This window comes from Penicillium angulare (assembly GCF_028827245.1).
Source record: "Penicillium angulare strain IBT 27051 chromosome Unknown utg000002l_segment0_segment0, whole genome shotgun sequence".
In the NCBI taxonomy this organism is placed as follows: domain Eukaryota; kingdom Fungi; phylum Ascomycota; class Eurotiomycetes; order Eurotiales; family Aspergillaceae; genus Penicillium; species Penicillium angulare.
In genome coordinates this window covers 1,511,563-1,535,886 of record NW_026623161.1, presented here as the reverse complement: position 1 = coordinate 1,535,886, position 24,324 = coordinate 1,511,563, and the positions used below count along the sequence as shown (strand labels likewise).

At 45.6% G+C, this 24,324-nt stretch overlaps 10 protein-coding genes across 10 annotated transcripts; 6 read left to right on the top strand and 4 right to left on the bottom strand.

Moving 5' to 3' along the window:
• Positions 1-199: 199 nt before the first annotated feature.
• Positions 200-2,106, top strand: N7478_002030 (FAD/FMN-containing isoamyl alcohol oxidase MreA-like protein; the record flags this gene model as incomplete). The annotated part of the gene is made up of 3 exons (XM_056918244.1): positions 200-455; positions 540-1,066; positions 1,117-2,106. 3 exons carry the CDS (start codon positions 200-202, stop codon positions 2,104-2,106), a joined length of 1,773 nt encoding a protein of 590 aa, XP_056783855.1.
• An 834-nt stretch (positions 2,107-2,940) lies between these two features.
• Positions 2,941-4,205, top strand: N7478_002029 (uncharacterized protein; the record flags this gene model as incomplete). The annotated part of the gene is made up of 4 exons (XM_056918243.1): positions 2,941-3,204; positions 3,262-3,376; positions 3,459-3,585; positions 3,641-4,205. 4 exons carry the CDS (start codon positions 2,941-2,943, stop codon positions 4,203-4,205), a joined length of 1,071 nt encoding a protein of 356 aa, XP_056783854.1.
• A 229-nt stretch (positions 4,206-4,434) lies between these two features.
• N7478_002028 (SRPBCC domain-containing protein) lies at positions 4,435-5,012 on the bottom strand (the record flags this gene model as incomplete). Its single annotated transcript, XM_056918242.1, has 3 exons — positions 4,435-4,665; positions 4,729-4,881; positions 4,959-5,012. The coding sequence occupies 3 exons, from the start codon at positions 5,010-5,012 to the stop codon at positions 4,435-4,437; spliced, it is 438 nt and encodes a 145-aa protein (XP_056783853.1).
• A 1,309-nt stretch (positions 5,013-6,321) lies between these two features.
• On the top strand, positions 6,322-7,485 carry N7478_002027 (uncharacterized protein; the record flags this gene model as incomplete). The annotated part of the gene is made up of 3 exons (XM_056918241.1): positions 6,322-6,638; positions 6,701-7,389; positions 7,460-7,485. The coding sequence occupies 3 exons, from the start codon at positions 6,322-6,324 to the stop codon at positions 7,483-7,485; spliced, it is 1,032 nt and encodes a 343-aa protein (XP_056783852.1).
• A 991-nt stretch (positions 7,486-8,476) lies between these two features.
• Positions 8,477-10,116, top strand: N7478_002026 (cytochrome P450; the record flags this gene model as incomplete). Its single annotated transcript, XM_056918240.1, has 4 exons — positions 8,477-8,518; positions 8,577-8,693; positions 8,873-9,632; positions 9,692-10,116. 4 exons carry the CDS (start codon positions 8,477-8,479, stop codon positions 10,114-10,116), a joined length of 1,344 nt encoding a protein of 447 aa, XP_056783851.1.
• Positions 10,117-10,322: 206 nt separating this feature from the next.
• N7478_002025 (uncharacterized protein) lies at positions 10,323-11,716 on the bottom strand (the record flags this gene model as incomplete). The annotated part of the gene is made up of 5 exons (XM_056918239.1): positions 10,323-11,263; positions 11,332-11,418; positions 11,479-11,488; positions 11,550-11,617; positions 11,704-11,716. 5 exons carry the CDS (start codon positions 11,714-11,716, stop codon positions 10,323-10,325), a joined length of 1,119 nt encoding a protein of 372 aa, XP_056783850.1.
• Positions 11,717-12,035: 319 nt separating this feature from the next.
• On the bottom strand, positions 12,036-12,910 carry N7478_002024 (D-aminoacyl-tRNA deacylase; the record flags this gene model as incomplete). Its single annotated transcript, XM_056918238.1, has 5 exons — positions 12,036-12,176; positions 12,260-12,486; positions 12,555-12,597; positions 12,657-12,835; positions 12,904-12,910. 5 exons carry the CDS (start codon positions 12,908-12,910, stop codon positions 12,036-12,038), a joined length of 597 nt encoding a protein of 198 aa, XP_056783849.1.
• Positions 12,911-13,456: 546 nt separating this feature from the next.
• N7478_002023 (CNOT2/3/5 family protein) lies at positions 13,457-15,456 on the top strand (the record flags this gene model as incomplete). Its single annotated transcript, XM_056918237.1, has 3 exons — positions 13,457-13,711; positions 13,785-15,280; positions 15,396-15,456. 3 exons carry the CDS (start codon positions 13,457-13,459, stop codon positions 15,454-15,456), a joined length of 1,812 nt encoding a protein of 603 aa, XP_056783848.1.
• Positions 15,457-18,859: 3,403 nt separating this feature from the next.
• Positions 18,860-19,600, top strand: N7478_002022 (uncharacterized protein; the record flags this gene model as incomplete). The annotated part of the gene is made up of 2 exons (XM_056918236.1): positions 18,860-19,260; positions 19,351-19,600. The coding sequence occupies 2 exons, from the start codon at positions 18,860-18,862 to the stop codon at positions 19,598-19,600; spliced, it is 651 nt and encodes a 216-aa protein (XP_056783847.1).
• A 2,435-nt stretch (positions 19,601-22,035) lies between these two features.
• On the bottom strand, positions 22,036-23,204 carry N7478_002021 (uncharacterized protein; the record flags this gene model as incomplete). The annotated part of the gene is given in 3 exon segments (XM_056918235.1): positions 22,036-22,606; positions 22,854-23,129; positions 23,146-23,204. The coding sequence occupies 3 exon segments, from the start codon at positions 23,202-23,204 to the stop codon at positions 22,036-22,038; spliced, it is 906 nt and encodes a 301-aa protein (XP_056783846.1).
• Positions 23,205-24,324: the final 1,120 nt, after the last annotated feature.

The window sequence follows — 24,324 nt, the reverse complement described above, 5'->3', positions numbered from 1 at the left end:
AAACAAGATGTATGGTGCCAAGGCTGACCGGCCCCTGATCATCCTGGGCATACATCAATGCCTCGTGGGTGGTATTTAAATAGAAGACAGCACTGGGCTCTGCTTATGTTGTCCTTCAGTTGTTCAAGTTGCAGTTTAATATTTGTTTGACACGATAATCAGGTCGATATTTTTTTCGACGTCGAGAGAATACGCCAAGATGCGTTTGGCTATTTTTTCATCTTTGATTCTGGCCTCGACAGGTCTAGTATCCGCTAGTTCTTGTCGCTGCCGTCCCGAGGAATCTTGCTGGCCAGCTGAAAGGGAATGGGAGAGCTTGAATCGAACAACACAAGGTCGCTTGCATACTCTGAGGCCGGTTGGAGCTGTTTGTCATGGCTCCGCATACAACTATAAGGCATGCAATGTCACAAAAGAGTACGAAAGCAGTTCCATCTGGAGGGCCGATCACCCAGGTACGTTGATCAGCTCAAGCTTTTGTGGAAGCTTTGGAAATTGAGCCACTCTCCATGAATATCTTCTGATGATGTGATTAATAGCTGCCGTGCAATACTCGAACTGGGAAATGTGGCCAGAACAGAACCAGTCATGCTACATTGACGCTAAGAGATCAATTCCATGCGGGCAGGGACGAGTGTCTTTATACACTATTGAAGCCGAGTCCCCCCACGATATCCAAGCCGGCGTAACCTTCGCTCGAACACATAATCTGCGGCTTGCTATTCGCAACACAGGCCACAGTTATCAAGGTCGATCCACTGCCCCGGAGTCACTGCAGATCAACACCCATCTTATGAAGAACAAGACTTTGCACAAGAACTTTAAACCCGCTGGCTACAATGGCAAGGGTAAGATTGAGCCTCTTGCAGTGACGCTCGATGCTGGGGTGCAGCTGTTTGATATGTACACATTCTGCGGTGAGAACGGTGTTATGGCTGTCGGCGGATCGTCCCATGGTGTCGGTGCCGCTGGAGGATACATCCAAGGAGGTGGGCACTCAATGTTCGCCGGTGTTGCTGGGATGGCCTCTGATAACGCCCTGGAATTCCACGTCGTCGTTGCCGATGTAAGTAGAATTTTCATTTACAAGCGATCCCAACACTAACATGCTACCAGGGCCGACATGTAATTGCAAATGAATACCAGAACTCCGATCTATTCTGGGCTCTCCGTGGTGGAGGCGGTGGTACATGGGGTGTCGTCACTTCGGTAACAGTGCGAGCATTCCCTGACCCTCCCATTGTCGGGTTCACCTTCAGCGGCGGCGGTGCTTTTGGCTCGGACTCCTATTGGGACGCAGTAGAGTATCTTAACTCGTTCCTTCCTGAGTTCAACGAAGCTGGTGGTGCAATGTACTACTACTTAGTTCCGGATTACACTGTATCTGGCGAGCAAGTATCAATGTTCTACGCTGAGGGCGGTTTCGCAAACCACTCAGATGTGGCGAAAGTGAACAAACTGATGAAACCATTCATCAAGAAGCTTGGTGAAATCACTGGTTCCCCATTCAACTATACCGCGACTTTGACACCGAAGGCGACCTCCCTATTTACCACGAATTTCAAAGGCCCCGACGGAGGTGGTATCCCCGTCATTCTTGGCTCGCGTCTCATAACAAGAGATCTATTGAAATCAGCCGATGGACCAAAGCAGGTCACAGATGCCGTGCGCAGCTTGAAGACAATTCCCGGAAACACATCTATTGGTTACGAAGGAATTCAAGGTCTTGTGACAGTTGGACCACAGGTATGGGCCAACTCTGACCTTGACAGTGCGTTGCATCCTATTTGGCGCGAGACACAATTGCATCTCATCATCGCGCGCGGTTGGGATGTTGATACGCCATTTGAAGAGCAACAGATAATTCAAAATAACTTAACTCAGGTTGAAGTTCCTATTTTGAAGAAGCTGGACCCTGCACCTAAAGGTGGGGCATACCTAAACGAGGCTGATGCGTACGATGAAGATTGGAAGAGCACTTTCTGGGGGCCTAACTATCCGCGTCTTCGTCAGATCAAGCAGAAATGGGACCCGGAAGGTCTGTTTATTGTGCGGACTGGTGTTGGTAGCGAGGACTGGGATAACGAGGGCTTGTGCCGGAAGTAATACTAGACCTGGGGTTGAATTGTTAACTTATCAATCCATGATTATATACCATAAATGATGAATTAATTATCGAACATAAAAACAATTCTATATATTCTTTTTAGAAAATTGACTTGGTTCACATAACCGCAACATGTAGTTTCTCTATTATTATTTCAAATGTTATTTATCAAGGGTACTAAGCTTCGGCACGAAGCTTGGAGCCCCCGCAAACCCGCAAACCTACAATACCCTACCCGCAATTTGACGGGTGAGGATACGAGTTTGATACTTCAAATGTTATATATGCCTTGTTACATATGAAATAGTAGAAGCACGTAGGCCTTCCTACCCTGCCAGGAATCTTGGGGTGTTGCTCGGAGCATTGATTCAGTTGGAATAACCGAGAGTAGGGTAAAATATCCACCTCTACCAGTTTACCAAGGAAGTATTTTCCTGGATTTAGGGGGTATGTAGCAGTAAATTCAGGACACTGATTGAGAAACCACCTGGACAGGCTTTTCGGCCCAATGGGATTATCCAATACGGTAGTCCCGTTCGGAAATATCTCACGCTAGATTATCATTATCAGTCATATTGGGTTAGATCGATGAAAACAGGGTCCTTTCTGCCGGTGGAGTCGGTTAAGTTAGCCATTTGTAGAATAACTCCAGATTGCGTTTTCCTTCCAACGGAGCATCTGTCAGCCTCACAGGTACTAGTCATGTACCATAAGCAGCCACAAAAACCCTGGGTGGTGCTTATGTATTTGATCAGGACCCTTGGCCATTTTGAAGGCTGAACTCTTTCATTCCCAAGGAGGCTTCTACCCTTTGAAATTGAATCATGGCCGCCATGAAGTTATTCCTCTTGGGACAATCTTTGCTTTGGTCTCTGGTTGCCGCCGATGCATCGAACTTGAACTCCAAGGGCGACGGCTGCGTTGACCCGAGTGGATACCTCAAATGTTATGAAGACAATATCAACACTCTCGCCACATGCATGGATGATGCGAAAAAGACTTGCTTAGATGATGAGTACAGCATATGTGTTCTGGCCTGCGGAAATGTTCAGTTGGCTGCGAATATTGGATGTTGGTTGACCAGCTGCTGGAATGAGGTAGGTGACAAGCTCCCTCCAGCCAAGAAGTTCCTCTCTGACATGGATTGATTTTAGGTTTATTCATGCGCATACCAAGAAACAGCCCTACAATACCTCATTGGCGCAGATCGGACCCAAGGATCCCAAATACCTTATTACCCTGCTCCGGATAACGCGCCTGGTGGATGTGGTAAGAAGCAACACCTTCATGTTGCGACTTGCATGACGGAGTTCATCCACTAACAATTTCTTCAACACAGTTTGCAATCTAGGCAATATCTGGGGAAACTTTACCGAAACCTACGCCCTCAATGCACCTTGTGAGGATTATGCTTTAGATGGTGTTCTCTCTGAGGTGGCTAGTTGCCAGTGCTGCTGGGATTCATCTTTCCTATCCGAGTAAGTAATACTAACGGCAACCTTGCCGAATATATATTAATTGACTGGATGATAGATTTATCGAATGGTGCCCCCACAACGACCTCTCCTTCATCGCCATCGACACGATGGTGGAAACCTTTCAAATTGGTTACAATGAGTCCGCCTCTGATCAGTGTTCCATTCTTTCCGATCCTAAAGAGTGTGTTGCGTCTTTCAGCCTGGACACTGGTGCATCGACGTGGTACAACCCAGGTGACCTTCCATCTGGGTTTCCAGGAACAGCACCTCTATCCACCACTACCGATGCGGGAAGCCTTACCAGTGCGCCAGATCCGTATACGTTCTCGATCTTTCCAAGCTATATTACCGTCATTACCCCAGTGCCATATAACAAGAAGAACGCGGAGGAAACAGGGACGGGAACTGCAGCTCAAACAGAGGCTACTGGAGGGACCGGAACTAATGGCGCGACTGGAACAGATGTCGGGACTGGAACTGCTACTGGGAAGAACGCCGCTTCAACTAGTTCAGGAGCTGCAAACAACATTGTATCGCCCATGAGCACTACATCTGGTATCTGGTGTCTAGCCATCTACACAGTTGTCCCTGCACTCTTTGGTGCAATGCTAATTTTGTAGAGAGTTTGGCGTTTTCTAACCCAAGAGGCCCGATACAAAATGTTAGTCTAATCCCAAGGTTCGTTCCATTAGAGATATCTAAATACGCGTTTGAAATGTATCTCTGGGATATGATAGTCATTTAGCCTCTCATACTTCTATACAAAACAAAATTAATAATGCCTCGGTATATAGACATGGCAAACATAGAATGAGAAAGAGTGCCATTGAAAGACCCTCAGTGAGGCTGTTACTTCTCTGCTTGTATCTTCAACTCTTCATTGAATCTCCGGTACTGGCCAAGCATCTTTCGTCCCAGTAACAAGGGACTCATCAGAAATGAAATTGGTCCAGAAAACTCCTCTGAATGGGTAAATAATGTGCCCCCAGAGGAAGAGAATTGAAAGCTAAATGTATGCAAGCCAGAAATCAGGCCCATCACAGGAGGTCCTTGCCATTGGAGGAGTTTCTCGGAGTTTTCCTATTGGTGACAGGTAATTAGCCATGGATAGGACGGCTCAAAGGGTATGTTTGATAAAATAACCTTAATTTCAGCGGTGAACTTCATTCCATCAACGTCACATTTTATCTTGTCGCCTGGTTGCAAGGTTGGCAATGTTTTACTTGAGTCTTCTGGCTCGAGCAGACGAAGAAGGCCTGAGGTCTGCCACTCGGGGTAATTTGCGAAATCAAGGAGCTATTTTCTTAGTAAGAATGATGTTCGATATATTGGAAGTAGTCAGTGAAGACTAGATAGACTTGAATTTGACATACCACCTCTCGCACATGAGACGGAGATGCATTGATCTCTGTCTGTGTTTCAATCATGATCACCTGGATGGCTCGCGTCGAGGGACAAAGCGATACGAGATGCCAGGCTGCCTATTTGGGAAAAGTGAGTGAATGTGAAGAACGTATAATAATTGAAGCAGAAATTTAGAATGATCATACAACGTTTCACCGTCATATTTATACGATGGATTCTTTGGGGAAATTAGGGAGCAAATGGAGCGTAGGTGGGGTTATCTACAAACCCAAACGGGTATAGCCTCTGAACGGCTGAACATGACCGATGGTAAATTGCCGGAAGCCAGTTACTGATTGGCTGTTTCGTATAATTGAAAAATGGGTCCTCAAGATTGATCTATTTACGCCGTGGCTTACTGTACTCATCAAGGCTGACAGAGCCTAATGACGACTATAAAATAATTTCTAATACCCTGGAACTTTTCCAAAGAATCTTATGGAAAGTCCTGAAACCCACTCAGACATCATTGCTGCCCCCTTAGTGATTCCGTTGAAGTGGCACAGCTTTACTGTTGCTAAGCCATCATTCATTTATTTTACCCTGTATGAGATGTGGTGGGCTTTAGCACATGGAAATATTTAGGATAACCAAGAAAAACAAAAAGAGAAATAGGCTAGGATGCGAAAAGAGAAGAAACTCTCCATCTCAATTCTTTTCGTAGACTATGTTTTAGTGTCATCTTTCTCCATCGAATGCGACCGTCGATTGGGAATTTTGTGAATTAGCTTTCCAAGAATGCATAGTAGACTGCAGGTCCAGAATCAATATTATGTATAAGATGAAGAACATAAACTTTCTAAAAAAGGTCGAAGCTTCCAGGATACTCATTATTCCACCCCAGCTATTCTTAGTAATCCAGCATGTTACGTGGACTCTTGACCGGCATTAGCGTCTCAAGCATAGTAGGCAGCTATTGAATTGATTTTCCGTGTTATCTATCGACAAGGCTTCTAGTCACTAGCAAATATCATTTGGAAACGTTTATGCGTGCAGAGACGAGAAGAAATGGCGTTTAGCGTACACTTTTCTGGCTGGGTAGCGTTGGTTTTGCTTTTTCCCGTGCAACATGCGGAATACCTGCATGATTGATATGAATTGATACGTTCTATACCTACACATGATGCAATATTGAGCTGAGTTGCATGCATACGTCAATGACGATTGAGCAAACATAGTCACTTTCTCTGCCGATTGAGTTATCTTCAAACTAGTGAAGCCCCGTGTTCCAGGAGAAATAAATAACGTGCTTTCTTCAAAACTCTGCCTTTAACTTCTCGACCAAACCAGTTTGTCCTAACAAGAATTTTTTATACCAGCCCAGACACCAAGATGGGATCAACGACTGTAACCATCACAGAGAAACTTCGTTCTTCTCCTAGTCCTCAAATCATTGACATTCGCTCCGAGTCATTGGAAGGGAGCCTGACAGAGTCTCTCCAATACAGTATCCATCGACTACGTCAAGAAAAGCCTTCTCTCCCAAATTTACTTCTCTGGAACGAAAAGGGCCTACGATACTTCGAACAGATTACCTATTTAACAGACTACTACCTCACAAATGACGAGATCGAGATCCTCCGCCGATCATGCCAGGAAATTGCGAGTCATATTCCAAGCGGAAGTATGCTCGTAGAGCTAGGCAGTGGGTATGATAGAATGCTGGCCCCACTTCACTCTTTTATTCCGCCATGCTTATTGATCTTTGCAGAAACCTGCGCAAAATCAAACTTTTGTTGGATGCTCTAGACCATCAAGAAAAAGAGGTTGACTATTTTGCTCTCGATCTTTCCGAGGAAGAGTTGCAAAGAACGTTATCACTCCTGCCAAAGAATTGCTTTACCCACGTTCGCTGCTTCGGACTGCTGGGTACTTACGACGACGGCAAGAAGTGGCTAACTCGACCTGAGTTAAAGGAGCGGCCCAAGACCATTGTATCCCTTGGATCGACAATTGGCAGTATGAGTCGAGAAGAGGCCGCAGACTTTCTATCAAGTTTCACATGGCAGCTAGGAGAAGGGACCCGCTCACCAGCCTTTCTGCTTGGCCTTGATGGGTGCACCGATGGAAAGCGAGTCTACGATGCTTATAACGACCCGGGTGGATTGAATTACGAATTCATTCGAAATGGGCTGTTCAAGGCAAACGATTTACTTGGATATGAAGCCTTCAAACTTGACGATTGGGAAATTAAGGGCGAGTGGAATGATAATCAGCGTTCGCACGATCAATACTATTATGCATTGAAAGATACCAAAGTCGGGGGACAAAACCTCCCGGCAAAAACGAAGGTCTTGGCTGTTCAAAGCTACAAGTACGATGATGATGATAAGTGCAACCTTTGGGAAAAATCACGTTTAGTGGAAGCTGAGCGATGGACTTCTTCCTCGTCAGAATATTGTGGGTCAAGACTCAAGATACATCGATTGGCATTTGACTTCGCGCCACTAACTTATTCGACTTTATTTAGGCATTCATATCCTTCGGGCGCAGTAGAGTATCAGAGGTCGACCGGGTAGGTTGACATACGATCATACAGAGATGGCGCAAGCGCCAAATTCACGCTTGCCACTTTCGGGGGCTAGGAAAGAACCGCACGCGAAAAATCACATGAAATTATCATTGTTGTTCAAATATCGTCATAATGGAGTCTATTTGAAGATGAGAGCGAGATACTAGTATTGGGGAGCTGAGAATATAGCGGGTAATATAGGTCAGATCGAATGAGATCTCAATATTGATTTCCCGCTGCATTATTAGCTTTGAGCTGCAGTGGAACGTCACACACTCTGGATGGGCCTGCATAATCTAATGCATCATGCATGCGATTTCCACACCGCTAGATTAGAATCGATCTATGACGAATTACTTTCAACCCAAATTTCAGTAACCATCTAAAAAAGACAAAACACGCCCTTCGACAGCCGATCATGGATTTGATCGCCATGAAGCAATTTATTGGAATGAGCCCCACCATTCAGCTTCGTTGAAAATCAATAGTTTCTGTATTCGGATAACAGATGCTTCTACCGTAGCAATTGATGCCTAAGTAAGGGATAAGGGGTCTCGCAATTGGAATGATATAATGATTCTTCTTCCCTTGATAAGAATTAGATTTGGAATACATAGAGTCAATTAAGAGGCAGTTGAATTGCCTCATCAAGTTCTAGCTCAACAAATGTGCTAAACTACTACAATTCCGCACTCACATCATTTCCCTCCCCTCACAACATCCATTCCACCTACTGAATTATTTCAATGTGTCCAGAGCAGCAATAAGAAAAGATGACACAGCTAGCAGCAAGACTCTCGCAGCTAGATCTCACCCAATTTAGCCGAGTAACCCTGTACCTAGGCATCTTGACCCTTGGCACCCTGCTTTTCGGAGTATACATCCTTCTTCAACAAAATGGATCTAGCCTGCCATTAATCAACTCCAGAAGACCCATTGAATTTACATTTTCCCGCGCAAAGAAAAGATTCTTCAATGATATCGCTCGTCTACGAGAAATCGGATTCCGGACCGTCAGTTCAACAACCACACATTCACGAAGAATAATTTTGATTCTAATGTGACGGTTGCACAGTCAAGCAAAGGCTTTCGTCTAGTCACAGACAATGGAACGCAATTCTTCCTCGCCCCGAAATACCTCAATGAAATCCGCAGTAACCAAAGTCTACGTTTTGAGCCTGTTGTCAAGAAGGTGAGTGAATGCATTCTTAGAGTCGAAACTGTGTACTGACGGCATAAGAAATTCCATAGCACGATTCCTGGCTTTGAGCCATTTGCTTACTCGTCATTGACGGGACCGGTCTTCAGAGATACGATTAAGACGAAAATGGCGCGGGGACTTGGTAAGTCCTTACACTTTGATATTGCCAGCTCCGAGTCCGTCTGACGTTGATTACAGGAAATATTGTCGATCCTATGATTCAAATTGCGGATTCCGTGGTTCGGAATACTTTCACGGATAATAAAGGTATGGAAAATCATACCAACTTTGACTTCAAGTTCAATTACTCAATTACATCTACTCTAGCTAACAAATACAAAACAGTTTGGCATGAAATCTCGCTCACAGATCCAATCCTCAACATCGTCGCCTGTCTATCATCACAAGTCTTCGTAGGCAAAGAGCTCTCCCAAAACCCAGAATGGATCGAAAATATCCTCCAATATACAGTCGATGCCTCCGATGCCTCTGAAGCTCTCCATCTTGTTCCGAAGAATCTAAGACCCTTCGCCGCGCACTTTTCGCCAGCAGTAAGACGACTCCGTAAGCGTGTCGTGAAAACAAGAACTCTTTTTCATTCTGTATTGGATAAGACGCGCATTCAGGGCGAGAAATCAGTTCAAGAGAATCTTGGTATTATGAGCTGGTTTGAAGAATGCTCGAAGGGTCGCACGTATGATCCTGCCGCGACACATTTGAATCTTGCTTTTGTTTCTATCTCTAGTACCTCTGATATGATAACTCAGTTGATATATGATCTTTGTGGGCGGGAGGAACTAGTTACGGAACTTCGGGATGAGATTATTTCTGTACTTGGTGAAGAGGGATGGAGTAAGAAGGGGTTGTATAAGTTGCAGCTGCTTGATAGTGTGATGAAAGAGAGTCAGAGGTTGAAACCTGGTATTGTTGGTAAGTCCTTAGAGTCGTTTATGAATTGGGATTTCGTCTGACGATGAGGTGAATACTAGGGCTCCAGCGGTATGCAGAGAAGGATACTGTCCTGTCGGAGGGAACGTTCATTCCAAAAGGGTCCTTTCTCATTGTATCGTGTCATCATATGTTTACTCAAAACTTTGGGACCTATGATAATGCTGGAGAATTCGATGGCCATCGATTCTATAATATTCGACAGTCTGGTGCGCAGGAGCAGTGGACACAATTTGCTGCTGCGAGTGAGAAGCATGTCGGATTTGGATATGGACAACATGCATGTCCGGGTCGTTTCTTTGCCACGAACCAGATCAAAATTATCATGTGTCATTTCCTACTTAACTATGACTTCAATTTTGTGGATGGATTACCAAGAAAGCCGTGTCCTAGGGGAATAGGTCTCCAAGCTAATCCATCTGCCATGATTTCTATTAGAAGGCGTCAGAGCAAGGTGGACCTGTGATGCATTGAATCTTTATGCTATGGTATTGACTTTGGAAATGTTACCACCGGAAGATAGAATCCATTTTGTACTATTTGTAGACGTGGTAGCTACAGGGTATACCAAGGCACGATGGCTATATCATGCATGATACTTCATAACCGAAACCGCAAATAATTCATGAGTCGTATTCAAAGAAGCAAAATGAGCTTAATTATGAAAGTAGCTCAAGAGAAAAACTTCTTAGCAGCTGCCTTATCCTTAACCTCGCGAGCCTTGACAGCCGCATTAACCTTGCTGATCTCGTTGGTAATAGCCGCATCTCCAGGAGCGAATTTAAGAGCTGTCTGCAGATCCTTGAGAGCCTCATCCTCCTCACGCTGACCAATGTATGCAACAGCACGGCGGTAGTGAACCTTAGCCTTATCGGCGTCCTTGGCCTTAGCAGCCTCAGCAACTTGGAGAGCATATGTAGCCCAGGTCTGGGCATCGCGGAATTGAGAAAGCTTGCCAGCCAACAGGGAAGAGTTGGAGTGCAGGATGAAACGGAGAGACTTCATCTGCTCGGCCAGCTCCTTGGGGTCGTTCTCGCCGGGGTCGGGGAACTCGTTCAGGTATCGGAGACCCTTCTGGTACTTCTCCAGACCCAAGGCGAGCTCTCCCTTCTTGAATCCAGTGTTTCCGAAACCCTTCAGGTCGGACGCGATCTTGAATGCCAGAGGCGCAGTCAGCTCTTCGCCCTGGAAGTCCTCGGGGAAATCCTCATATGGGTCGCCAGTCGCGTCCTGGATACGCTTGTTGGCGTTCTCAAAGTCTTCGCCCTTGAGCTCACCACAGTCCACCACGGTAACGTCCACCTTGGGCTTGTCGGAGGAGGTCTGCATGTTCTCGATCTTGCGGACGATGCTCTTGCCGTTGATCACTTCACCGAATACGACGTGCTTGTCATCAAGGTGAGGAGTAGGGACGGTAGTAACGAAGAACTGACTGCCGTTGGTACCGGGGCCGGAGTTGGCCATTGAAAGAAGGAAGGGACGGTCATGCTTGAGGTCGAAGTTCTCGTCGGGGAATTTCTCGCCGTAGATCGATTCGCCGCCGGTACCGTTGAATGCCGTGAAGTCACCACCCTGGATCATGAACTGCTTGATCACACGGTGGAAGATTGAGCCTGTTTATCGCATTGATTTAGTGGGCTGTTGCCTGGTAATTGCGGGGGTTTGGAGTGTGAAATCGTACCTTTGTAGGTCAATGGCTTGCCCTGCTGGCCAATACCCTTCTCTCCGGTACAGAGGGCACGGAAGTTGTCTGCGGTCTTGGGGACGACTAATCGCTGGGTGTTAGTTGACTGTTATGAGACTGGGCGCAAATGCTTCGGGATCGTACCATCGTCGAACTGTGCGAAGGAGTATGTTAGCTGCTGCAAATAGACCCATATAGTCAATTTTAAGACTTACCAACTCAAACGCAACGCGAGCAGGTTTCTCATCACCGATCTGAATGTCGAAGAAAACACGGGAGCGCTCTGTTGCCTGGGTTGTTAGTCGGCAAATCCATGCAATATCTGCGGGCGGCTAGACCGGGGCAGTAACCCCGCATTGAGAAACGTACGAGATTCCGCCATGATTTAAAGGAAGTGGAATGTGTGAGTTCTTAAAAGGATAAGGAAAAGCGATGGTCTGGAAAAAGTGGAGATAAAGTGAGGTTGGAAGGTAGAGAGAAGATCAACTTTAAGGTGAGGAGGGGAAAGAAAAGGAAGAAGCTCTAGCTGATCCATTTCAAGGTGGGGAAGATTTGACTGCGGCGCTTCAGGAAGCTTCCATGCCGCAGTCATGTATATTTACATCCAGTTGAACGCCTTTTCAATGCTCACGGGTATAATCCCAGATCTATATTATATACATGGTCATAATCCAATTATCATTCCTTGTAATCTTTTTTTCTCATTGGAGCAATTCCGCAGGCAGTTTGAATTCAAATGTCCGGTTAATTGGCCCCCCCTCATCTTGATCTTTATCCGTCCTGTCATTCTTTGGTTCTTTGGGTTCTTTCTTGGGAAGATTGGTATTGATCTCGATTGTGACCTAGAGAATGAAAACAAATCCCGGTTAGTCTCCATTTTGTCATGACGCGAAAAGGACTTAAAAGCCAGGAAGGCAATATATACCGCCGCGTCTTCACTGCGATAATCAACACCCACCGGCCCGTCGTTCTTTAATTCGACTTCCATCATAGCTTGAAAAACGCCGTTTTTAACGCGCTCGGGGACGTATGAAGAGCGCATCTTATTATAGAAGTGATCGTAGATTCTGCGGGCATCGTCGGGCTTGGCTGCATCGTGGAAATCGGGTTTGTTGCCTTTCTTCATTTTGGCATAGAGGGTAAATTGGGAGACTAAAGAGAAAAAGATCGTATGAGTAAAACCCCAGAAGGGCAGAGCATGAGTAGAGAGAATAAAATACCACAGAGCACTTCGCCGCCGATCTCTTGTACATTTTTCTTCCACTAGAGAGGGGCAGTCAGTACTTGGTACCTAGTATTGGGCGAACCTGATATATGCTTACCTGTACTCCATTATCGTCCGGCCAGAATTTGGCCTTGAGGACTTTGTTCACGAGGTTCTCCGCTTCTTTCTCGGTATCTTCTTGACCAATACCAGCAAAAACAAGTAGTCCTTTCCCAATGGAGGAGATCAGTTCCTCATCCACGGACACCGAAGCCGATTTAACTCTTTGGATAACAACTGCACGTATATTAGTAAGTACATATCCTCTGACCCAAAGGCAAGCGAGCTTCGAATGGTGCACGTACTCTTCATTTTGTGAGACGAGTGAGGAAGAAGCTAAGTTTGCCTTACGTTAATTAGCTGGATTGCCTCATACAAACCGGATAACCATCTGAACGAACCTTCCCCCGTCAACCCAATCAACCCAGTATTTCAACCCCTTCAAATTATACCACCAGAGCCTAGAAAGGCTTAACTAGCGTATGAAGATTCCAAACAATCCCTGCCAATAATAAAAGCAGTAAGTGAAGGCTAATGAGCTGGAGTAATTAGAATTCAGGTGTTCATTCCCCGGGTATCATTATCGCCCATATTCACCGCCTACTATACCGGGCAATACTTGGAGCTGTGAGAGCGAAAGCAAATGGATCCTCAAATCCGCATGCTATCCGCTCTCTCCCTTGTTCTTGAATCCAGGGAATTCCCCGACCAGCATACTGTTCCTTCACTTCCCCCATTGGGCAGTGTTGACCGAGATAGGCTGAGCCCTGCACCCCGGATTCCGCCCGCACCGAGTCCGCCTGATTCGTCATTGGAAACGGCCTAGTCCACAAACCACAGACCACATCCCAGTGCGCCATGGCGTCCAGAAAGGTACAACAAGAGATTGAGAAGACCTTCAAAAAGGTTTCTGAAGGGATTCAAACGTTCGAGAGTATCTACGAAAAGATCAAGACTGCCAATAACCCCACGCAGCGCGACAAGCTCGAGGAAAACCTGAAGCGGGAAATCAAGAAGCTTCAAAGGTTTCGTGATCAGATCAAATCATGGGCAGCCGGCAATGAAGTCAAGGATAAAGCTCCGTTGTTAGAACAACGGAAGGCGATTGAAACGGTATGTTGCGATTGAACTATTGGCCAAGGCATTATGGCTCGAAATGATCGGGCGACTAATGACGTTATCACAGTGCATGGAGCAATTCAAGGCCGTCGAGAAGGAAATGAAGACAAAAGCTTACTCGAAAGAGGGGCTATCAGCCGCTTCACGATTAGATCCGAGGGAAAAGGAGAAGGTGGAGGCTTCGGATTTTCTAGCGTCAATGGTGGATGAGCTCCAACAGAAGATCGAGGCTATGGAGGTTGAGGAGGAGACATTGCATGCGCAAATGAAGAAGAGCAAGAAAGATACGTCCAAAGCGAACCGATTAGCTGACATCGTGCGGGTATCGGAGCGACATAAGTGGCATATCAACAAACTCGAATTCCTGAATCGCTCGTTGCAAAATGGAAACTTGGAAGTGAACGCGGTGGTGGATCTTAAGGAGAGCATCAAGTACTACGTTGAGGAAGGCGGCAATGTAGATTACTCTGGGGAGGACGAGACGCTGTATGATGACTTGGAAATTGGAGAGGAAGTCGAGGCACAATTTGGAATGGGCGCTGAGAACGATCACCTATCATCACAAGATGCCCAGTCTATTCCGGATGATGAACCAGCAGAGCCAAAGCCCAAGCCAAAGGCAGAGCCACCAACAACGAGACGACCGTCCACACAGATGAAATCACCATTGCCAGTTCTCGCTACGCTCTCTTCTACTTCAGCCTCTACCACACCAGGCATGAAGCCCGCCCCTCTTCCTACCCGTTTACCTGGCGAGACCCTCAAGTATGCCTCCGCCGCGGCCGCAGCTGCTGCTAGTGACAAGAGCGGAGTTGGTATCTTGCCTCTCCCACCACCACCAGGAACAAGCCCAGCCTTTTCAGCCGCCCTCCCCGTCTCAAAAGCACCCTCTGTTGCCTCACCAAATGTCACTTCAGTACTACCTGTACACAAAATGCCCACGGCTACAACAGCTCCTTCATTAGATGAGCCTATCCAGGCTCTCCGATCAAAGATGGCTCCGCCAGGACTCTCGGGGACATCATCACCAGCTGCTCTACCTCCGACAGAACCCTCCAGAGAGCCAACAACGAATGGAAAGACAACAGAAGGCGGCGAGAGCGACGAGTCAATATTCCACTTACCACCAGGCTTGCAAGATCTGGTACAGTCGTTTGAATTGACCAAGCAACGAGCCTCCTCCAATCCTTCACCAGCCGTTCAAAGACTCCTAGCCACGTCCCTGCAACATTGTCCCGATCCCACAGACGCGGAAAAGCCAAGGCATTACAAGCCTCAAAATCCATACAACACCCCCCTCTACTACCCGCAAGAGCCCCTCTCCATCTTCGATGACCCTAGATTGTACGATACTGGCCGGATCGACACGGACACACTGTTTTATCTGTTCTATTACCGCCAAAATTCTTATCAGCAATATCTGTCCGCGAAAGCCCTCAAGAACCAGAGCTGGCGCTTCCACAAGCAATACCAAACATGGTTTCAACGACATGAGGAGCCCAAGAATATCACCGAGGAGTACGAGCAGGGCACCTACAGGTTTTTCGACTATGAGAGTACATGGTAAGTTCAAGTTCAAGCGCAGTCGTCGATCACTCCGATCTTTTCACATTCAATCCAACAAAGATCCACACTGTTATCTAGAAATGGGCACGTGTTAACTTATTTTGCCCGACAGGATGAACCGGCGCAAGGCAGATTTCAAATTCGTGTACAAATACCTCGAGGACGAGTTATAATTCGTTCTGAATGAGGCGTAGTAGTCACGCTGAATACCATACAGGTTTACGGAAGCGTTTCCCCGTCCCGCTCACACTATGGCTAGAATAGGGTACTTTTGTTTCTATTTCTTTTTTTTCTTTTTCTTCTGCTTTCCCGCAAATCAGGAATAGATGTGTCATGGAGTGGGTTGAGGCTCGGGAGTTTTTGTATTCCCGATTTGGTTTTTTCTCTGTCTTTTTTTTCTGTCTAATTTCTTTTTTTTTTCATCCTTTGTTTTCCAGGATGCCAGAACACGGCATCGGGCAACGAGCACAACGAATGGGTCTCTGGGACACGGGAGTTCAGTGCAATTTTGAGTTATCCCCGGCTGTTCGCGAATTGAACCAGGCTTTACAGATGTCATTGTGGATTCGAGTTTTAGTTCTAAGCTTGATTCCTGAAAGACAGTATTGTAGAAAAAGCAAGCACAGTAATGTAACCATAGATCATGAATCATGAACCGCTAATGCTAATGCCAATACCTACTAAAATGCACTGTAGATGCAGTAGCTGATGCAGGATCCGGGGTATTCGTGCCCGGTTTACCCCCCTTTCCTCAGGTACCCGGTACCTACAGTAGTCAACTCCCAAACCAAGAGGGTGGAATAGGAACCCTTCAAGCTCTACCACACTGCACATATTCATATGTCCCTATTCTATTACAATCCAATAATCTCCGTCATAAACCACCTGACCTGAACCCAGCCCAACCCGCGGAGAAAGGAAGAATTACAGAAAACACTTTACATAACCACGTTCGCCCGACAGCACATTAGTTACGATCCGATCTACCAATAAAATACCTGAACTACAGTACATATACTCCGCAGCTCTCTGGGTGTACTTATCTCGGCCCTGCACGGGACAGATGACGGGATCCACGACTTATCGGTCTGGAAGTGGAATGGCTACGACAGTGCTTTACTGTACTCCGTACCCTTTTGCCAAGGTGCATCCGTCTCTCCACTCCGATGCATGAAATGGCTCGATACCCAGACTCTATTGACCAGTCATATGCCACTAAACCCCAGGTTGCCAAGTTGCCTCACATGTAGGAACGGAGTGCAGTACAGCACGAGAGTACACTAGGTAACCCGTTGCTCTCAGCTGTGTCTTGGCGGCGCTAGGCCACTAGTTGATGCGGGATTTTTTGTCGGTTTCGTTTTCTAGAAGGTTACGTTCCAGGGGCTGTGTGGGTTTGCTTTTTTTGACTTCGTTTTGCGTTTTGCTTCTTTTTTTTGCTCCTTTTTTTTGTGGGTTGTTTGTTATTTGTGTTTTTTTTATTGGTGATTATGGCGGTGGTGAATAGGTAGTCCTGGAAGTAGGCAATCATGAATCATGTCCTAGTACACTATTACTCTCTAGGATTTCTCATTTGTTTTCATTTATTTACTATTTTTATTATTATTCTCTTCCGTCGATCCCGCATCCCCGGATTAAACGATTAAAAAGGGAACTGCTCCCCTTGCTCGCTCTCCTTGGCGATCCACTTTATGCCTTGATCGTAGATCGGTGACTTCATTTCGGCTCGCGGGTGCCGAGTGATACGCTACATGGATGTGATCTAGTCATAATCAATGAATTGGATATGGTAAAATCTAGTCTAGAGACTAGTCTGCCTTGAACCTGAATTACCTAGGTACGAAATATACTCTGTACATTTTACTATCAGCTGTACGCAGTCATCTTCGAGCGCCACAACAGCGAAACCTGAAACGGCCAAACACGACCAAACGACACCGAAAAAGAAGAGGGGGCCAAAGAGCAAGGAAAGAACAAGGATGCTGACACGCTAGAAGTCTTCCAGAAAAGGGCTAGGACGGAAGAAGACAAGATCGACTACACTCGGATTCAGAGGCGAAAGAAAAAGAAAAAAACGAGTTAATTTAATCAGAGTCAATAATAAATCTCATAATTATTAAATAATGGATATTAAATCGTAATCCAATAATAATTGTGGTAGTGCCAGTGGTTCTAGTTCATCTTTTTGTACTGGAGGGTCGAGCGCCCGTCTGACCGCTGGAATGTTCAAGTTCAAGTTCACGCTACATAATGTATTCAGCGTGCGTTGGTAGTGCCAGTATTAGTGAGGTACTTTGTCCCTGCCCTTGTCCATCTTCTTCTGTACTTACATGACACTACGTAAACCCAGTAAACCCAATGCTCCTCCATCCGGAGCATTATCCCTAAATACCATTCCCAAATTCCAGAAATCCAACCCACAGCTTATCGCGGCCAATAATGTAATCCCCGTCAAACCCTCCTTCTACATAACTGGTTAATGTCTCCGTACTTTCTTTGTTGTCCGTGTTGTGTGTACCCAGCCTCCCCACCAGTGGACACCAATAAAAGCTAAGCCAACAAGAAACGCTAAGGCCTCGCGCTAGAAGGAAGATGGAATGTTCTTTTCCACGCTAAGAGACACCGAGAAAAAGTCAGCATTGCGCAGATTGGGTAGAACAAACAGACTAATGCACCTGGTCGAGGATCCGCGTGGGTTTGCAGAAATTCCCGCATTGATCTCCTTAATGACGCTGTTCGAGGGCGGGGGCTGTGTGTGGAACTCCACCAGTCGTTGTGCAGCGTCACCGTGTGCTTGCTGTTATGTTCTCGCTGAAGCCATTCTTTCGATTCGAGATGTGATGTTGTTACCCGTGATCTGTATCGGGATTGAGTAAGTTGAGTTCGTGTTTAGTTGCTTTTTTGTGGTTCCGTTTATTTTGTATTTTATTTTATTATTTATTTTATTTCATTCCTTTCATGCTAGTTGCATCACTAGGTAGAGAGAGGAGTAGGAAGTTACTTCTTGGCTCACCGTTCCTAGTGTGCAGTGTTGCGACATAAAAGAATCAGACTTTCCCTCTGGATTTGAGGATTTAATTTCTTTTTTACCTTATTATTTTGTTCGATTTCGATAGAAAGTGTCTATTTTATTTTATTCTATTCTTTTCTGAATCAACTCCGGATCTTCAGACTTGATACACTCACGCACTCCACCTTTCCACCTTCCATGCATCTCGCCCCCAACGACCAAACCTGCTATTACCACTTCTTGACTAGGAAGCCAGCTTGAGAAGGATTCGTACCGTCGTCTCACCATGGTTGGTCTTTCCCCTGTTGCTGATCCAATTCTATTATTGTGATTTATTATTTTTGGATTATTTTGAATTATTCTGGTCCATTTTGACCTTTTCTGTCCATTTTTGCCATCTTTTTTTAATTCGTTTAATTCGTGTTTGCTTTTTATTCTTTTTATTCTTTTTAAATTCCCCTTCTTCTTTCGGTTCTAGATCTACTAGAGTGCTGATTCCGAATCCTTTTATTTAGACTGCCGTTCCTGTCTCAATTCCATCCTTCGCCTTCTTTGCCCCTCCACTCGATATGCAGTCCTCCTTCAACTATCCTGATTCCTCCTACTCCTCCTCAGGCTCCTACTCATCTTCTCCCGGCGACATGGATTTCTTCTTCTACGGTCCATCCGTCTATGACAAGCTCTACGACATAGATGCCGCCAGCCCATTCTCCACCCCAGAGTTTGCCCCGGAGTTCGTATCAGAGCCCATGAGCTATAGCTTCACTAGCGCCCCCGCTCCATATGTCCATCCTTCCATCTACGATGCGAACATTTTGGCTACCGGTCTCCCCAGTCCAGCCGCGAGTAGCAGCTGCGGAAGTAGCTATGGAAGTATGAATATGGCCGACGAGGTACCCGTTCCCGCAGGCATGTTCCCCAGCGCCCCGGGCGAGGATTCGGGCCCTGAGTCCCCACCCACTGCCTCGAAGTAAGTCCAGTCTAGTATAGTCAAACTCATGCGACCGTGAACCAAAACAAAGAATAGAACATTTTCTAACATTTTTCTTTTCTTGTCTAGGCCTGCTAAGCCCTTTGGATGCGACAACTGCCATAAGACCTTCACGCGCTTCGCAGATCTAAAGCGTCACCAGACTTCTGTCCATTTCCCTGTCTTTCGCAACTGTCCTGTTGAACACTGCTCTCGTAAAGGCAGCAACGGCTTTCCCCGCCAGGACCACCTGGTCGAGCATCTTCGTTCTTACCACCATCTTGATGTGCCGAAACGTCCTCGACGCGCCTTGAAACGCTCCGCCAAGGATATGGCTTAAATGGGATGTCCATGTTTGTGCGACAACTCGAACACTTTTCAATTATTTCCACGCCTTCATCTTATCTTCATTCACCTTACCATTACATTACCTACCATGCTACATGCTACACGCTACATGTTACCCCCGATTTTACGATATCACGATTCAATTCGACTTCACCACATTTCATCCCCTGTGTATTCTGTACCTTTTCATTTTCAATTTCCTCCCATTCTTCCCAATTATTCGGTCGCTTCACTTCTAGGTCACGGCGCGATATCATTAGCATTGCGATTTTTCTTTGTTTTTCGCTCTTCTCTTGTCATTGTTATAGATCGCACTGGTTTACATTTCCATGTATAGAAGATACGAGCCTTTTTACCTACCCTTCTCATTCCTCTTTTTTTTTCGCATTTTGTTAGACGGTGGAGTTAGAGCTATTACGACAGGACAGGACAGGACAGACAGAACAGATAGACGAACTACGGTTCATCCAGTAACATACACAATACACCATTGCATATCTGAAAAGAACAATACTATTCGTAGCTGTGGAGGTATACATGGATCTCCGCACTGTACTTTGTCTGACACTCTCAAGACCCCGAAAACTATTATTAAGCTGTATGAAAAGGTTCGCATTCTTGACAAAAATAGGTATCTTATACGTATGTCATGCGAACCATATCCTATCTAAAACACCACGCACTCTGTACAACCTGAACGTCTGCATAACCAGCCTCGGCCGACGCATACCGAAGGCAGATTCCGTATGCGCCAAGACAGTCGCCAAGGATTCTGGCCATAGAACAGCAAAAGCAAATTCACAAAGAGAAATAGGAATATTAGCCAAACTTTGAGAATGTTAGATGCTTGGTTGAGATTGGGAGTCGAGAATCCTTCCTTGTGGTGTGCCCATGCTCCACAGGATAACGGCTACGTTCATGCTCACTCCAGGGATAATGATTTTCTTTTCTTTATTCGATCATTGGATTAGGTGGGGTGATCAAAGTAAGTGAGTAAGTGCCGACCGTCCGTTTCGTTTCAGTGGGTTGGTTTCTGTTTCTATTTCCATCTCTATCTCTAGTTCTATTTCCATCTCCATCACCATGCACATTCATCTAAAACAAAGAAGAAACAAACCCTGCAACCTGTCCAAAACCAAGGCCAAGACAGGATGACCAGGGTCGCGCACAGATGCCGCCTAGTCCTCGGACCTACCCTCTTGCCCTGGCCTAGTGTGATCCTTCTGCGCCGCTCGTGCATAATGGTTTACCGGGACTGTCGATCGCATCGGATCCTCCACACCTTTGAACCCAAACAGACACAGACCAGACCCACCACCGAAACAAACAGCGCATCGGTCGGTGGATCGCTCGATAAGTAGTAATCTCAGTCAAAATGGGATTAGTTGTTCTTGCTGAAAGGTGCTAGTGTGAAAGAAATAACTCATAGCGATTTTCGGCGCTAGCCGTTAATATTAATGTCACTGTTACTATGAGAGATACTTACTTTCGAACGTTGTATTTATTATGCGATATGATATGATATGATATCGTCTATCCGCTACTGACCTACTAATAGTACTCACAGGAGATGAAAGTCCCCCACAAATCCTGGCGTATGTAGAATGGATTCCCAATGGTAGGCTACAATCCAGGGTGAGTTTTTTTTCTTTTTTTTTTTTTTGAACTACGACCTATTACTGGATTGAGAAATAAGTTTTTTTTGTCAGTGTACTATATACGATTATACAGTAGTAGTTAGTCTCTATTCCCAATGTAGTAGTTGTAAACTAAAGATCCACTGGTGGAAGCCCAATTTATTGAAGCGCCGTATCGCGTTTAACGGCTATCGCCACAGATCAACGTGGCGAGAATAAGCTTGAACGTTTGAAACAATGTCTATTGTTACGAATAGAAACTATGATGATGATGACAGGAGGTGATTAGCTGTCGAAATTTCTAACATTTGAAACAATGTCGCCTCTGGTTTGCCGATGGTTGGTGGCACTAATTGTTGTTGGTGTGTGCTTGGTTAGGGATCTACGAATTGATCTACGAGACTTAGTTGGTGTGGAGGTGTCAGCGATTTTTCTTTTTCTGTTTTTCAGAAGAAAACTCTTTTATATTTTTCTTGACTCGTGTCATGTTGCAATATTGATTGCTGAGCTATTACAGTGCCATGCTTGGGTTGGTAGTTGGCTCCTCAGAGTCGGTCGGACTATTGTGGAATAGATAAGCAGATTATACTTGTTGACTCATGATACTTTTAGTAGAGAATTAAGTTTCCAACCCTTCTAGCGTGGAAGAGACCTTTATTTCCGGAATTGCAACTTGAGTCGCATTATTTGTAGAGTAATTATTGAAAGTTTCGCCATGTGGTCCTTCCTTGTGGCGCTTTCTTCTTTCCCTCCCCCTTTTTCTGCACCTCTTCTGGAATTCCATGATGTATCATTTTTTCCCACTGTTTACGAAAGGCAATTTTCCAAATAGACCCATGCTGCCACTGCTGCTTGTTTTTGCCACCTGGTTGGACGGTTTCTTAGATAGGGGCACACTCTGAGGGACTTTCACCAGCACTTTCCCCTTCGCGAAATGCGGTTTCGATTTTATGACATGAGATTTCTCTCGCTGCTCACAAAAAGAATACACCTCAAAAACATTCCCAAGATTCTTCAGCATCTTGCCATAATGCGGCAACGCGTGCAATTTCAGAACTAGATTCTCAACATCTGGCTGTTCGAGAAGCTTGCTGTTTTTTCCCTTGGCCATCTGCTCATCCAAAGCTCTGATCTCCTGCTGATACTGCTTTCGATATTGAGTCAACCGTTCAAACTTGTCTCTGCTTCCACCAGCCATTATTTTATCTCTCTCCTCTTCTATGTTCCGGTCGATGTAATCTAGCGTCGCATCATTGTAGGTCATCACGGCGTTTCGCTTGAGGAAGTTGCTGAACTGTGCTGCTGCCGAGGTGAGCTCTTGAAGTTCACATTCAAGCTTATGAACGTATTCTTTTTTGCCGCTATAGCTGCTTTTTTCTGCTCTTTAAAGTCGGCATTTGCGTTGAGCAACGCGACGATCTCGGGTTTGTCAACCTCGGCTCTTCCTTCTACCTGTTCATGGAACTGATGAAGATGCGTTGAGCAGTCGTGTTTGCAAACTTTACATGTTCCCAAAAACATGGCATTGTATCTTCGCAGTTTTGAGTTGCCGACATCGCTGATTACAACGTTTGAAAGGTACAGGGCTTGTGGCAATTAGATACGTACATCGCCTCGAGGTCGTTCTTTCCATCGCTACCCAAGACTCCGGTGACCGTGTAAACCACGCAATCCGCACGACTGTATGTAGTCCTTGGCCTATAAAGATCTTTAGCAGTTATTGTACTGACTTTGGCTTTAAGGCTCTTTTCGAGTTCCTTTCTGCTCGCCTTGCTTTGCTCCAATGTGATCATCTCATCCTCATTCACAGTTTTTGGTGCCGGCCATATGAAGGGAATTTTTCTCGAGCCCAACTTGGACCTTGGTCCATTCTTAGTCTCCCCTCTCATTAGCATCGTACACATTGAAGGCAAATGGGATAATCCATGACAGCGAACCGGCCTCCAGAGCATCATCCATAGTAGAATAAGTGAGATAATTAACCAGCGCATTGATCCAGGTCGAATTGCAAACGCCATTACAACCCAGAATGAGTATGTTACATTCTTCGAATGCCTCCAACTCTTTCAGTCCAAAACATAGGCATCTGAAGGTCCAGTACTTGTAGTCGCAATAACCACAGGAGTAACGGTAGAAAGCGGCGGTGACTTGTGGAAAAGAGATACCGCAATAAATTTGTCGCATCGTGCTTCGTAAATGTCTCCGATACTAGCGACTTCTCCAAGGGCTGAACGTGTCAAAGTAATGGAATCCATCGAATTTATGCTCATTAGACTATGAATTTCGAAACCAGTCTTGAGGACCAGGGCTTTACTCAAACAAGCCGGATTATCGATCGCTATATGCGGCTCTGGCCCTCGGACAAAGATCATCGTCCCATGGCCTGAATTTGGCCTTTGCATATACCCATGCACGCTCAGTTGAGGGAGTATCTTAACTCGGTCCACGTATCTCCGTGTGACTATAATCTGCCCGCTAGGTCTTCACATACAATTTGTTTGCGGTGTAAAGCAGTGCGATAATTGGCAGAGACGTCTCCAAGGCTTGATCATGCGGCGTGGCTTGGCTTGGTCGGCATTAGTTGCTGCGTTGGAATACGAGTCCTGATGACCAACTTGAGCCCCCTGGGCTTGGAAATATGCAGGCTAACTTGAATGTGGGAGTAGCCTAGTCGCTTGAGGATACCAGTGCCGACTGGCAGAGAATTAATACCCAGTCGATCATTTGAAATTCCCGCCTTCAAGTTGCTAGGTATACGGAGACGGGTATATCCATAGAATCGTTTTAACTGCACGTAGCCGCCAACGAGGATTCGACAGCAAAGGTATAGAATTAGACAAGGGGATCGATTGGCCAACAATCTCCTCTATAACTGAAGTCAAATAGTCAAAATTGAAGCATTAGCTTGTCAATGGTTAATATTGGATAGGTGGTTTTCACCCGGGTAAAGATCCATAAATTCTACTACGTAATAACCCGAATCAGCCTTGGTCCAAACATGGAAATCTGTAAATATAAAAGATAGCCACCAAAATAACTTAGAAAAATATCATATTCATTAAGTCATAAAATTAGCGGG